Genomic DNA, 13,417 nt, shown 5'->3' with positions numbered 1-13,417 from the left:
CTCTAGAGGAGTACAAAAACGGTTCCTGTTTTGTTTTCTTATGATTGCTTAAGTCGTTATTTGTTATAGGAAGACAAAGGCCACTCTGTGGTGTGCATGGTTCTATTCCTTAGATGGCTTGCTTTTCAGTTCTTCTCTCACTTTTGTTGGGTATCTTTCTGGATTTTTTTTTTTTAAGGAAAACAACAATCTCTCATATTCTTACTTCAAGTTGTCTTGATGTCTTTGTGCCTCTTTCCTCCACATCTCACAGGGCTGGACTCTCTTAACCTCAGTTTAGTGAGTTCCTGTTACCCCAGTCTCGTTTACTCTGCGCTGGTTCCCAGCCTTCTGCTAGGGCTAAAGGCTTCAGAGCTGAAGTCAGAGGCACTTTAACTTCCAACCCATGTACCCCGCGGGAAAGGAAGACTTTGTGAGCCAACTCTGGGCGAGTGCTGGGACCGCCCCTGTCTCTTCTAGAGCCCAGCCAGCGTATCTCTGCCCCGCCTGGCCCCTCCGCAACAACTCGCAAGCAATCTAAATTGCTTGCCTGGATGCCAGTACGGGACTTGCCCCCCGGAAGGCGCTGGAGGGAGCAGCTCCTCCTCTATACTCTAGCTACCAGCCCTGGCTAGGGCAGGTGAGGCACAGGAGCATTGAGAGCTACCGGATATTGTAGTAAAGAGGTCACTGTGCACTGTGCGCACAGGCAGGAGACCCAAGTAAGTCTGCCCTTGGTGCGAGTTGGGGGCCGGAAGGGAGCTCCGGATTTCGGTCCCTCCCCTTTTCCCTGCTCTGTCTTGGAACACTGGGGCCATCAGACCCTGCTACTGTCTGGTACCTGCCTGGAGGAGAGATCGTCTCTCCTCCACGCCCTCCACCATGGACAATTCTCCCAATAACTCCAGGCACGTGGAGGACTGCAAGAGTCGTCAGTGGCTCTGTTCAGGGGAAAGCCCAGCCATCAGCTCGGTGATGTTCTCAGCCGGGGTTCTGGGGAACCTCATCGCACTGGCCCTGTTGGCGCGCCGCTGGCGTGGGGACACCGGGTGTAGCGCCGGCAGCAAGACCTCTATCTCTTTGTTCCACGTGCTGGTAACAGAACTGGTGTTCACCGACCTGCTGGGGACCTGCCTCATCAGCCCGGTGGTGCTGGCTTCGTATTCGAGAAACCAGACCCTTGTGGCCCTGGCTCCCGAAAGCCGCGCGTGTACCTATTTCGCTTTCACTATGACCTTCTTTAGTCTGGCCACGATGCTCATGCTCTTCGCCATGGCCCTGGAACGCTACCTCTCCATTGGGCATCCTTACTTCTACAGGCGCCACTTCTCGCGCCGCGGGGGTCTGGCGGTGCTGCCTGCCATCTATGGAGTCTCCTTGCTCTTCTGTTCCCTGCCGCTGCTCAACTACGGGGAGTATGTCCAGTACTGTCCTGGGACGTGGTGCTTTATCCAGCACGGGAGGACTGCATACCTTCAGCTGTATGCCACGATGCTCCTGCTGCTCATCGTGGCTGTACTCGCCTGCAACATCAGCGTCATCCTCAATCTCATTCGCATGCACCGTCGGAGCAGAAGAAGCGGATTGTCAGGCAGTAGCCTAAGAGGCCCTGGATCTCGCAGGAGAGGGGAAAGGACTTCGATGGCAGAGGAGACGGACCACCTCATTCTCCTGGCCATTATGACCATCACCTTCGCCATATGCTCCTTGCCTTTCACAGTAAGATACACAGCCCAGCAGCCGGCAGCCCGCTCAAATTCCTCTCACCCCACCCTTTCCACCTCCAGGCAAACACTGACAGCCTGGGTGGGAAATGTCCTAATTGACAAAGGTCGATTGCCTTCCCCTTTTCTTTTCACCTTACCCACTTCCTTCCTTCCTTCGTCCTCCTGTCTTTGCATATGAATGTTGCTACTTTAGCACTTCTAAGAACCTTCTACTAGGTCCCTTCCCTGGGTTAGTAACTGAAGAGGAGGGGGTCCCTTCCAAGACAGGACTGTTGTCTACATTATAATCTGATAACTAGGGCCCACTTTGCTATCTTTAAAGTCAGTCCCTTGGTGCTTTCATTTCTCCCGAGTAAAATCTAGTTGTCAACCCACAGCATTCAGAGGATGCTTGGTGTAGAAGTTTACAGCCTCTTTCACTTGACTTTAGGAACATTAAGTTACAAAATAGTCTCTTGATGTCCCTGTCAGGAGTACACATAGGTACTCTCATTCTGTAGCTTGGCACTTCATGAGGACAAAGATAACTGCAGTAACAGCTGGAACATCTCAGGGAAGAGGAAAAAGGCTGCCTGGGGACTAAGGCAGGGCCAGGATGGAAATATGGATGTTACCCAGTTAGAGGCAGCATTGACAGTGAGTTCTGAAATAAATCCTGAGCTGATAAAGCCTAATGTGGATGCAGAGCCAAAGTTGGAGCCTTCTGGTCTCTTCCGAAGAGCCATAGAAGGGAGATTTGGGAAAGGATGATGCGAACAGTGGCTAGTCAAAATCTGACATGTAGAAGCTGTAGAAATAGTTCTTCTGTTTCTCATGGATGCTTCTGATTGGTGACATTTATTCATCCTCAGGGAGAAAGGGAAGCAGATAAGAACCCTGCCCCCAAGGGACTCCCCTTCTCAGCTGTGTTTTCTATGCTCTGCTCCCCATTGCCCTCACACTTGTCTCTCTCCTCTGTCACAGCAGACGGTCTGAACAGGTAAGTTATACTTAGTGGGGAATAAGATGGAGCTGGTCACACTGCCCTCTTAAGTAATGAATTAGACCATGGAAGCTGGCATCTCCATAGATACTCCAGAAGGAGAGTTTGTGTTCTGGAATATTGTGATTTAAAAAGAACATAGCTCCTATGCTTTTGTTTTATGGGTAGAGTGCTTTATGTTTGGGGCCATGTTAGCTCTTGGGGGCGGGGCTAGGATCCTGACCATTATCTATAAAAGACAGCACTCCTAGTCTCACTAAACAGTAGACTTCAACCATTCTACAATGTGTCTATCTTAGGCTGCTGGGAACTAGGATATCTGCTCTAAGAATATTATCTGTTATTTGTGAGTAAATGTATAAAAATACCATGAGTTACTTACATAGCCTGAGAATAGGCTCCATGCTGGTCCAAACTCTTATAGAAAGAATTGTTTCTCCATTCCTAATCCACTGAAAAGAGGCCAGTAGGCAGAAAAATGGCTCCTCGTCAGCTGGCAAACTTGGTAAGCTATATTTTAAAAAGTAAAACCTGTGACTTTCAACAGTTCACCTGTGCTCTTGTAAGTGTTGCCTTTAATCATGAAGGGTCAATCATTGCCCCCCATACCCACCTCTTTACAGTTCCCCCTCCTCCATACCCACCTCTTTACAGTTTCCCCTCCCCATCTGCTCCTAGTCTCTTCCCCTCTCTCCCCCTCTCAACCTTCCTCCTCTGTTTTTCTTCAGAAAAGGGCAGGCCTCCCCCATGGATATCAACAACACAGCATACATATCAAGTTGCAGTAAGAATAGGCACCTCCCCTTGTCTTAAGTCCAGATGAGGCAACCTGGGAGGAGAGAGTCAGCCCCTGCTCCCACTGTTAGGAGTCCCACAAGAAAACCAAACTACAGGAGAGTAACTTATATGCAAAGGACCTAAGTCAGTTCCATGCCAGCTCCTGGTTGTCCATTCAGTGGCTGTGAGCCCCAGAGAACCCAGATTGTTCATTTTGTGGGTTTTCTTGGTATCCTCCTCTTTTTAATATCAGACCAGAGATGGCCCCAGAATTGCCAAAAGAAAGGACTTTGCACCAAAATTCTCTTAGAAAGGATAAGGAAGTCGAGCTTGCTTTGAAGTGCTGTTCTTGTTCAGTTTCTTTTTGTGGATGGTAGGGGGAGGGGCACACAGAGAAAGTTTTAAATGGATTCTACACCAAACCATCCCTTAGAATCGACACTATCAGCAAGCTGTGCTGCTCTAGGTTTGCTTCTGCAAAGCCCATGACAGAGATTCCTTATGAGCAGAGAGAATCCCAATATGAGTATAGTAGAAGGCCGATACCCTGGCTTGCCTTGGAGAGCACCATGACATCACAGCTACACAACTACAGATAATCCAGGAGGTGCAGCATCAAACTGAAGCATCACGGTATCTCTCCTAAGAAAATCAACTGTGCCCTTTGACAACTTTTACTTTGATACTATGTTATCTTTCCATCCCATACCATGTTAAGCGTTATGGACTACTGAGCTATTCTGATACATTACTGCAGGGATGATGTGACAGTTCAAAACTCAAAGCTAACTTTCACACATTCTGTTATTTCCAAACATATGCCCCAAGAGGGATTCCCTCCCAAGTCCTTTGACCCTACTTGAGCCACACTAAACGTGGCCAGTGCAGATCTCCCGCTTGAGTAAGAATCCTTTGCACAGGAAGGAGGGTGAGGCTCACAGATGCAGTCAGGCACTTGATTTCTTTAGCACCAGCAACATACAGTCAATGCACACCACAGACATGAGATACATATGGAATGTTTCTTGAGGCCATGCATGCTAAAAATGAAACCAACAAAATTTATTTTAATTACATATTTATTTAACTCAATCTACCAGAATAGTATCAATAATAAAACAAAAGTTATTCATGTAAAATACTTGCCCAGATATTCTACCTAACTATTTTTCTCATATTCTCAAACATAGCAGCAACCCATCTTTTTCCTCCAAATTTTTATTCAGAATAGCAAGAACTGTTCTCTGTGTTCCTGAAAGTGAGTCAGACCTCTAGACAGCAAGGAGAAGCATACACGGCCACAGCTGCTGGCACCGCAGCCACCTCTGCAGCTGTCTGGCAGTAGAGGAAGCTGGGACTTGGGAAATCTAGAATCTAGAATCAGCAGTCATCGTCCCAGGTTATGAACAGGGTAGAATTGTTTCTTCCTTCTAGGATGTCAGTCTAGGACCACCCAAATTCAGGAAATAAAACTCTCAAAATGGAAAAAATGCCCAGTACCCTAAAATCCTAAAATGAAGTCAAGTTCAGCCTCATGTATCATTACTGTTACATCCAAAAGACTCAGGGTCTGAGGTGAGGGCGTAGTAGAGCTGGGACAGGAAGTCTGAAGCCCTGAGACCATTATCATGTATTAGTAGCAATAATGTCCAGAAGAAAGTCCTCATTTCAAGGGAAACATGGGAGGAAATCCAGCCATGGTTTCACAAAAAGAATGTTGACAGTATTATAAATATTTGGACCACCTTGTCTCTTTATTCCAACTTATTAGCTTTAAAAATAAATCAGCAGGGACTTTTTTCTCCATGTTAATTCAATCATGTTCCACTTTCCTTCAGTCCTCTGACATGCAAGCCTGGGACTGAGATTTTAGGAGATTTCTAGTGTAAATACTAGTCTAAATCAAGATACAATCAGATTATCCCTTACACAAAACCCATAAGACATTTCTTTAGTTATTAAAAAAAATGTGATGTTGCCGGGCGGTGGTGGTGCACGACTTTAATCCCGGCACTTGGGAGGCAGAGGCAGGCGTATTTCTGAGTTCCAGGCCAGCCTGGTCTAAAGAGTGAGTTCCAGGACAGCCAGGGCTACACAGAGAAACCCTGTCTCGAAAAAACAACAACAACAACAACAACAACAACAATGTGATGTCTAGGAAATGGTATTACTTTGACTGCCCAGGATGAAATCATGTGTGAGACCAGCAACAGAGTCCAAACTGTTTGTTCACTAAATCAGTACCGGATAAAGGAACAACTCCTCATGTCAATCAGTTATTGCCATCATTCCTCAGTGATAAGTGGAAACTCTTTTTCTTCCAGAAAAGGAGCAGAACACAGGAATCGATGATCCTCCAGCCTCATCTCAGGTCCTGCTCCTGCCTCCATTTCCCACCCACATCCACTCACTCTCTCAGCACTCGGCTAACTGTGGCTGGCTTCTGATCCGTTTAAATGGCTCTCCACATGCCATTAGGATAAAGGGCTTATGCCTTTTATTCAGTTCTGAAACTCCAAGAGCCTACCATTGGCTCACTCCAAAAATATCTTCATCTTCACAAATTCTCCGTGGTTAGAATTTCTAAGTAAATCTGATTAGTGGAAATCCGATCTTTACACTATAGAAAACACTGAAGCAAACAATCCTGTAGCCTCCCATTCATTCCTGCTATTCCTTGTGTAAAGTGCCATGTAAATGGGTGGTGAAAGTCTCATATGAAATTAAGCAATCACGAGGATATGAGCTATAAAATTTCAGGTAGTGAGTAAAAAACAAAAAAGCCAGTCTGTGATAGCTCATACCTCTAACCCCAGCAACTCAGGAGGTAAAAGTAGGTGGATCTCTGAGCTCAAGGCCAGCTGTTCTACAGAGCTAGTTCCAGGACATCCAGGGTTATACAGAGAAACCTTATCTCAAAAAATAAAAACAAAAGAAGCTCAGGTAGTGATAAAAGAGATACCTATACATCTCTGGGTGCCCACAGAGAACTTACTGTGATGACATAGAAGTGAATGCTTGTGAGCAGCTGGAATGCCTTTGTCACTGAGACATCATTAGTGAGGTGTTCGACAATCCGTGGGAACATTTAAACACATTTCCTTTTAAGAAAACATTCCCCTGTGTGGGTAGTTTCAATTGGTATCTTTTACCTCACCAGTTTGCTAATGTGCAGTGGTGCCTGTAAGTATAAACACAGATATGATGGTTTTTAATATGCGGTATGCATGAAGCACCATCTGTTTCCCAACACCGAATCTGAGCTTTATAACTACACCTTCAGTTAAATGGTCCTCACTGTTGTTTCAGGCCAGGGCTCCAGTTCAACAAACAAACAAACAAACAAAACAATCAATAGCCCTTCACAGTATGAACTTAAAAACAAGTAGACACCATGATTCAGGAATGCAGTCAACAGATCTTTTTCCAGGTAGAGGCTTAACCCCAGTTAATCTACAACTTGTTCTACTTGCTTGGCCTCTCCTGTCCCCTGTTTTGAGTGTCTGACCATCAGTCCTCATCCAGATCTCAAGCCTAAGTCTACTGCATCTCAATGCCCATCACTGGGCTTCACTTAGCTACACTTTTCTCACAGCATTTTGCTCCCTAAAATTGTTCCATAAATTGAAAACAGAGTTAAGTATTCTGAAATTGGGACATGCGTATGATGAATAGGGCCTGAAAAATGGAAAGAGAACTTAGGGAAGACTGAAACTTCCTATGGACAAGGGGTGTTGATTTCTGCTCCATGGATAGTTCATGTGGTACTTTCTGGGCCGTGACTGAGCTTGTTTTCTCTGTCAATCAGGAAACTGAAGGCAGGAAAAATCTCCAGTGTAGCAGGGAGAACCAGGGAAAAGCCTTAGACCCAGCAGACAGAATCAGCAGGTGAAGAAAGGCTTTTCTTAGGGGCAAGGAAGTATACACATAAAGCCAATACACAGAGAGAAAGGCCCTCTGAACAGCACAGGGGAACTAGGAAAGCTGAAGCCCCACCTGTCCCTGAAGGCTGGGTTTAAGGGTCTGTAAGGGGTCTTCCTGCCCTAATTTAGTGTTGCTCAGTTTGAACAAAGACAGGGGAGCTGGTAGGTCTACAAGTTTGGGGAAAATATGTCTTGATCCAGCCTTGTACTTGTCTGTCTGGTCCGTCAGGGTATGCATGTGCATGTGTAACTGGTGGGGGGAAAGAGGTGTGTTTAGCCTTTGTCTTCAGTCGGGTTTATGAAGAAAAAGCTGGAAGTTTGCCAACCTTACTTACTATCTATTTGCAACTCCTTTTCCTATCTGTCTACCTATCAGAGGTCTGTCTAACTCCCTCCTAGCCTCTCACATGGATCACTCCAAAAGCCACGTGCAGACTAGGACATTAGAGGACCCCGGGTGGACAGATCATACTGCCCATCATTTCCTCAGATCTCTAGACTTTAGCACCTGGTCTTCATTTCAGTTCCCAGATGCACAGTGCCAAGGTCACAATCACACTCGAAGCTGGAGCCCCACCACAGCAGCCATATTGATGTCCCAGTTGTTCTTATGATGTAAAGTAGACTTCAGTTTCCATGGACCATAAACATGTTTGGAGAGAAAAGATTTCTATAAAGCATGGCCCCACCCCCATACCACAACCAAAAAAAATTTTTTTTAATTTAATTGTGCAAAGCCTGCAGCTAGGACACCACAGTGTCATTCAGAAGGTAGAAGAACTCAGCAAGTGCTGCCTGCGAGTTAGCTGATGGGAAGTATTGATGGAAAAAAAAAAGTCACAGGTTTTCCATCTCTAAACAGAGGAGCGGGAGCCACAGGCTGTCATCAAACCCTTCTACAGAAGTGTCTGCATACTTTGTGTCCAAGTAGTCACTTCTGAATCTCACATGAAGCTTTGGCATCGAAGGCTTTCTATGGAGGTGTCAGGTACTGTCTGGGGACTGGCATCGAAGCTGGAGCCCCACCACAGCAGTCTGACTCCATACACAAAGTAACTAGTCTTTTAAACCTAGGCTTCCTCCTCTCTGAAAGGGGTCTGCACTCCTGGGGGGAGGTGTTAAGCCTCCAAAGCCTATGCCTTAGCCAAGACTGAATAAGTCAAAGAAGAAATGCAACTGAATGTATTAAGTCTCCCCTGGGGATTTCACAGCTGAACCCAGTAAAGTGCTCATTCACGCTAAGATTCTGAAGCTACTTTGTATCAGATAAAAGATAGGAAAGTAGTTTAAATAACAGTCCCTGGCAACTGCCAAGATGAAGCTTTCCATGGATGCCTACCTCGGTGGATACGGCTTAAACAAAAGATTCCCATCTGTGTCTCAGCTCTGTAGTCTTTGCAAAACCCTGTTGTCAGGAGTGGGGCTCAAGCAGTTAGCTCCCTCGGCACATTAGAATAGCACCTGGTAATTTTCTCACAGCAAGTATATTGGTAGCGAATGCCAGAAAGCTCATGTGTTCCCAGCAACCCCTGAATTTGAACTTTAGAACGTCTCCAATATATCACTCAGTAATTCCTGTGTTTCCCATATGTCAGCTGTTTGTTAAAAACCGAGGGTCAGCTCTAGGGAAGGAGGAAGTTCACCTGCACAGAGGTTCACACTTTCAGTTTGGAGGCAGGTGATGGTGATGGGTACTTTTTCATGTTCAGGTCAGTCAAGAGCATTTCCAAGACGAGATTTGAGAGAAATCCAGCCAAGGCCAGTGCATCTGTCAGGATGCAGAAGAGGCAGGGGGCATGATGAGATCCGAACTGTGGCCTTTATTAGGGTTTCTGCAGGAAAGGTATGTCAAGGTAAAAGAATTAGGATTGGCAAACTTATATAATTGTGGCAGGCTGTCAGCTACAGGGCAGTCCTTAGTTGACTGGTAACAGAACCCTGGATCATTAAGAAGGAGAACATTACTATGGATTATGGGCTCTGTAGATGAGGTAGGTTTCAGGACTGGTTAGTAATTCGTATAGCAAAGACATAGTCCCTATTGAGCCCTTTGTTGGTTGCAATAATTAGTCATTCCAAGAAGGAGTGGTCTCTCCTCAGCCACAGACTTTTAGATATCTAAACCTCATAATAGGGTTGGGAGTATAGCTCAGTGGTAGAATGCATGCCAAGCATAAATGAGGTCCTAAGTTCAAGCAAGGGAAAGAAAAACACATCATAGAATATCATAGTATAGAAAAATTATAATACATTTACATGAAAATTGAACGTACTTAGTGGCACTAAATTGTGCACTTGAAAGTGCTAAAATGCTATGTTTTTGCATTAGATGGAATTCAATGCAACTTAAAATAACATTGAATCCAGAATGCACAAGAGCAAATGTGGAAATTTCAGTCAGAAATAAAAAACTGAAGGAGAGGCAGAAGGCAAAGCTCACATCAAAAGCCTAGAGTGTTAAAGATGTCTGAAGTCAATCTCTCTTCTGAATGCAAAAGAATGGAATCATCTCCTACAGAGTATTGGTTACCCTCTGAAATGCATATTTTAGGCAGTTCTAAAACTTACCTACCATAGTGGATAAAAATGAAAAGAGACAGCATAGAGCGTCTCCATCTTTAAACCGGCTCTCACTTCTCATTACCCTGTCACACTCTAACAGGATCAGAAACGATGTTGTAGGTTACTCCATGCTGCAGACCTGCCTGATCTTCATGGGTGGAGCTGGGAGATGCTGAACCCTGTCCACGGTGCTTGCCTTGCATGCTCAACTCAGCATTACTGTGTACCCTGCTAAACTAGATCGGAGACAGCTATGAGCTTTTCCACAACAGAGTGCTATTATCTGTGCATGCAGTGTGTGTGTGTGTGTGTGTGTGTGTGGTGTATTTTAATCTCTCAGAATTATGTACACTATTACTGAATTTCTCCCCTGCCCCAAACTCCCCTCTTGTATATATCATACTGAACATTTTGCATCCAAAGTAATGTAACAGACTAGAAGACTATGGCCCCAATGCATTGCATTGCACAGCCCCACCTAACTCTTTTCTCTGAGCTCTGGAAAGCCCATGGTCAATTCTTCTTTTTCCTTACTCATCTGCCAACTCTTTTCTCCACTCATTATGCCAAGATTCTCTGGCATAAACACCTCTGGCTGCCAAACCTTTCTGCTATTGTCTTAACATAAGCAACCCAAAGATGACTGCCTTTCTCTCTCCCTACAATTTGTTTAGTACATCCAGTTCCCAGATGCTGTGGAGGGAGTACCAGGGTAAAGGGAAGAGATTATTTTGGGAAAAGAGTGTTGGGGAAGAAGTAGATGGTGTCCCTAAGTCACAGACTGTGTCAGAAGGTCCCTGGAGCATTAAGAATAAGTGTGTTAGTTAAATGATGTGGTGTGATCCACGTTTGGACTCCTTTCTGTAGGCTGGAATGAAGAATCATGGCTTCCAAGGACGTACTGTTCTCTGTCAGTTCTGTCCAAATCGCTTCATTGAGTCAGATGAGAGCACCAATACTAGTTTGAAAATGCTGATCTACATAAGGATATATAATACATTCACCTCCCAGAGTTTAGGACATCATTCCGAAAGGCCGTGCTGTAATTCTGACCTGGACATAACACCAAGTGAGCACTGTACTAGTGTCAGAAATCTTGGACGTATGCTCTTACTAGACCACAAATCAGCCTTAGGTCCATGACAAGTTCCCTGAGTCTTTGCTGCAGCTGTGTTCTCACTGGTGAAATGAGGTCAGAACTCACTTATTTTGTAGAACACAGATTACATGCGCATTATTGAAGAGCTAATGCATTGAAGTAGGTATGATATCACCTTTTTATGCACTCACAGGTTTTTTTTTTTGTCCATGATACCAAAGTTACACAGAGTTAAATTCAAGCCCCAATGCTGCAGACTCAGAGCCAGTCCTCCAACTGATGTGCTCTGTTGCTCTCTTGCAGAATCATCAGGTCAGGTATTTGGGAATGTTAAAAGTTCTTAACATTCCCAGAACTTACTTCCTCATCTGTTACACTTCCCATTAGGACGTGGTACATTTCACAACACACATATCAGGTAAATAGTAGCTACTAATACTATCACTGCTGATATTATTAAAATATTCTATTCGGCAAGGCACAATGGCTCACACCTATAATCCTATCTGGAGTGGGTGGGGGGAGTTCTAGGCAGATCATGTGTTTGAGGACAGTTTGGACTATATAATGAGACCATCTGAGGGGAAAATAGATTCTATTCTAGACACCATCTCCCTACATTACCAATGACAAGACTGAAAGTTTTGTGTGACACTAACGTTAATGGTAACCTTAACATGCATGCTTTCTTTAAGTTCATGGGAAAATGATGATGTAATGATTTGTGTAGGAGATTTTTTGCCACCCATCCTTTCACTGCCACTACCACACAAAACAAGGCTTAATCTCAAGAAACTTAACACAGAATCTAAGCCGGCTTGTTCACAATATAGACCTAACAACATTTTCTCTCTGCCTCTTCCAGATCTTTGCTTATATGGATGAAACCTCTTCCCTGAAGGAAAAGTGGGACCTCCAAGCTCTTCGATTTTTATCAGTTAACTCTATAATTGATCCTTGGGTCTTTGCCATCCTTAGGCCACCGGTCCTGAGACTAATGCGCTCAGTCCTCTGTTGTCGGACTTCACTGAGAACACAAGAAGCTCAGCGAACTTCCTGTTCTACCCAGTCCAGTGCCAGTAAACAGACTGACCTTTGTGGACAGTTGTGAGGATGTGCTTCATGAGGGAAGCCCTGCAAAAGCCTTTAAATGGCTTCTTTGGAGAAACATAAAGGGCTGGAATATAAACAAAATGGCCGTGCTCTGAGAAAGCAAATGAAGCAGACTTTATGAGGTGGCTTGGGCTTCAGATTTGATGACAGGGCCCTTTGTGGAAAGTGTCAGGGGATGTACAAAGTTCACATTATGTGGCCTTTGAAGGACAACTGGCTACATTTACTATCCAGTTGATTTAAGCTTTCCTGTTGAATGACAAAGCATGTGGTTTTGCAATTTGTTTTAAAACGCTACGTGGTTACTGCCTCCTGTTTTCATTTTGATGCCACTGCCGTTATAAATGCAGTCAGACTAAATGAAACTCATTCTCTAGGAAGTCAATTCGTCCAAGCAATGAAGCAACCAGAACAGACAAGTTGCTGTCTCGTGATTGCTTAATGGACTCTTTATTTGGACCATGAAGTTGAAAGTCACTGGCCCCTTTTACTGTGCATGTTCATGTGAGAGTCCTCTCCAATCACTACTGTGCCACCCTTGAAAGGATGCCCACCCTTTATGAGCTCTGTCATATTGTCAGATTATTTATTCTGTCTTGTCTATTGTGAGGAGGCTACTGAAGGAAACTTCAGAAATTTGCCTCTTACAAAGAAATAATAAAAAAAAAATCAATTCTAATTAGTCTTCAGTTTTTTGTAGAGGAGGATTTTTCACAGTTGTATCTGAGGTCAGATTTTAGGATCAAACTCTGAAAATTCAAGTCTATTCTTCAGGTATACTAGAATTCTTCTGGTGTTTATACTAGGAACATAACTAACACACAGACCCACTTTGTAAGATGTTTGATTGCGCGATGCCAAACTCTTTTGTCTGTATTTTTGAGAGAAGATATTTTGATACATACTACAGAAGAAATCACGTAACTGTGAGTCATATCTTAATACATTTCCAAACGTTTGGCATGGTGTAAACTCAGCATTAAAGTAATTCAGTGTGTACGTTTAGTCAGAGTTATGGTGTAAACACATCTGAAATGCTACAAACTGAACTATATAAAACAAAAAAGTGGATGTCTTCAATGCTCTCACTCCTCAAGGACAGCTTGCAGTTAGTGTAGACATGGTGTCTTTTACGTAAAATGAAAGTAAAAATAAAGATCAAATTAATTTTTGACAGGCTTTTAAAATGTGCAATTGGTATAAGTTAAACTTTTAAAATATCCAGTGGAGTTTTTGATATTCAAAGAGAGTTTTG

The 13,417-nt window shown here is 44.1% G+C and overlaps 1 protein-coding gene across 1 annotated transcript; it reads left to right on the top strand.

Moving 5' to 3' along the window:
- The first annotated feature begins 5 nt into the window (after positions 1–5).
- Positions 6–12,841, top strand: Ptger2 (prostaglandin E receptor 2). The gene is made up of 2 exons (XM_028758625.1): positions 6–1,698; positions 11,915–12,841. The coding sequence occupies exons 1-2, from the start codon at positions 862–864 to the stop codon at positions 12,158–12,160; spliced, it is 1,083 nt and encodes a 360-aa protein (XP_028614458.1). The 5' UTR covers positions 6–861; the 3' UTR covers positions 12,161–12,841.
- Positions 12,842–13,417: the final 576 nt, after the last annotated feature.

This window comes from Grammomys surdaster, unplaced genomic scaffold, assembly GCF_004785775.1.
Source record: "Grammomys surdaster isolate TR1022 unplaced genomic scaffold, NIH_TR_1.0 126198, whole genome shotgun sequence".
Classification (NCBI taxonomy): Eukaryota; Metazoa; Chordata; class Mammalia; order Rodentia; family Muridae; genus Grammomys; species Grammomys surdaster.
This window is presented reverse-complemented; position numbering and strand designations above follow the sequence as displayed.

Excerpts from the sequence above, each read along its gene's own strand:
- Ptger2 (XM_028758625.1), top strand. The coding sequence starts at position 862 with ATGGACAATTCTCCCAATAACTCCAGGCACGTGGAGGACTGCAAGAGT. Across the intron at positions 1,699-11,914 it reads TATGCTCCTTGCCTTTCACA|ATCTTTGCTTATATGGATGA; the intron begins GTAAGATACACA and ends TGCCTCTTCCAG.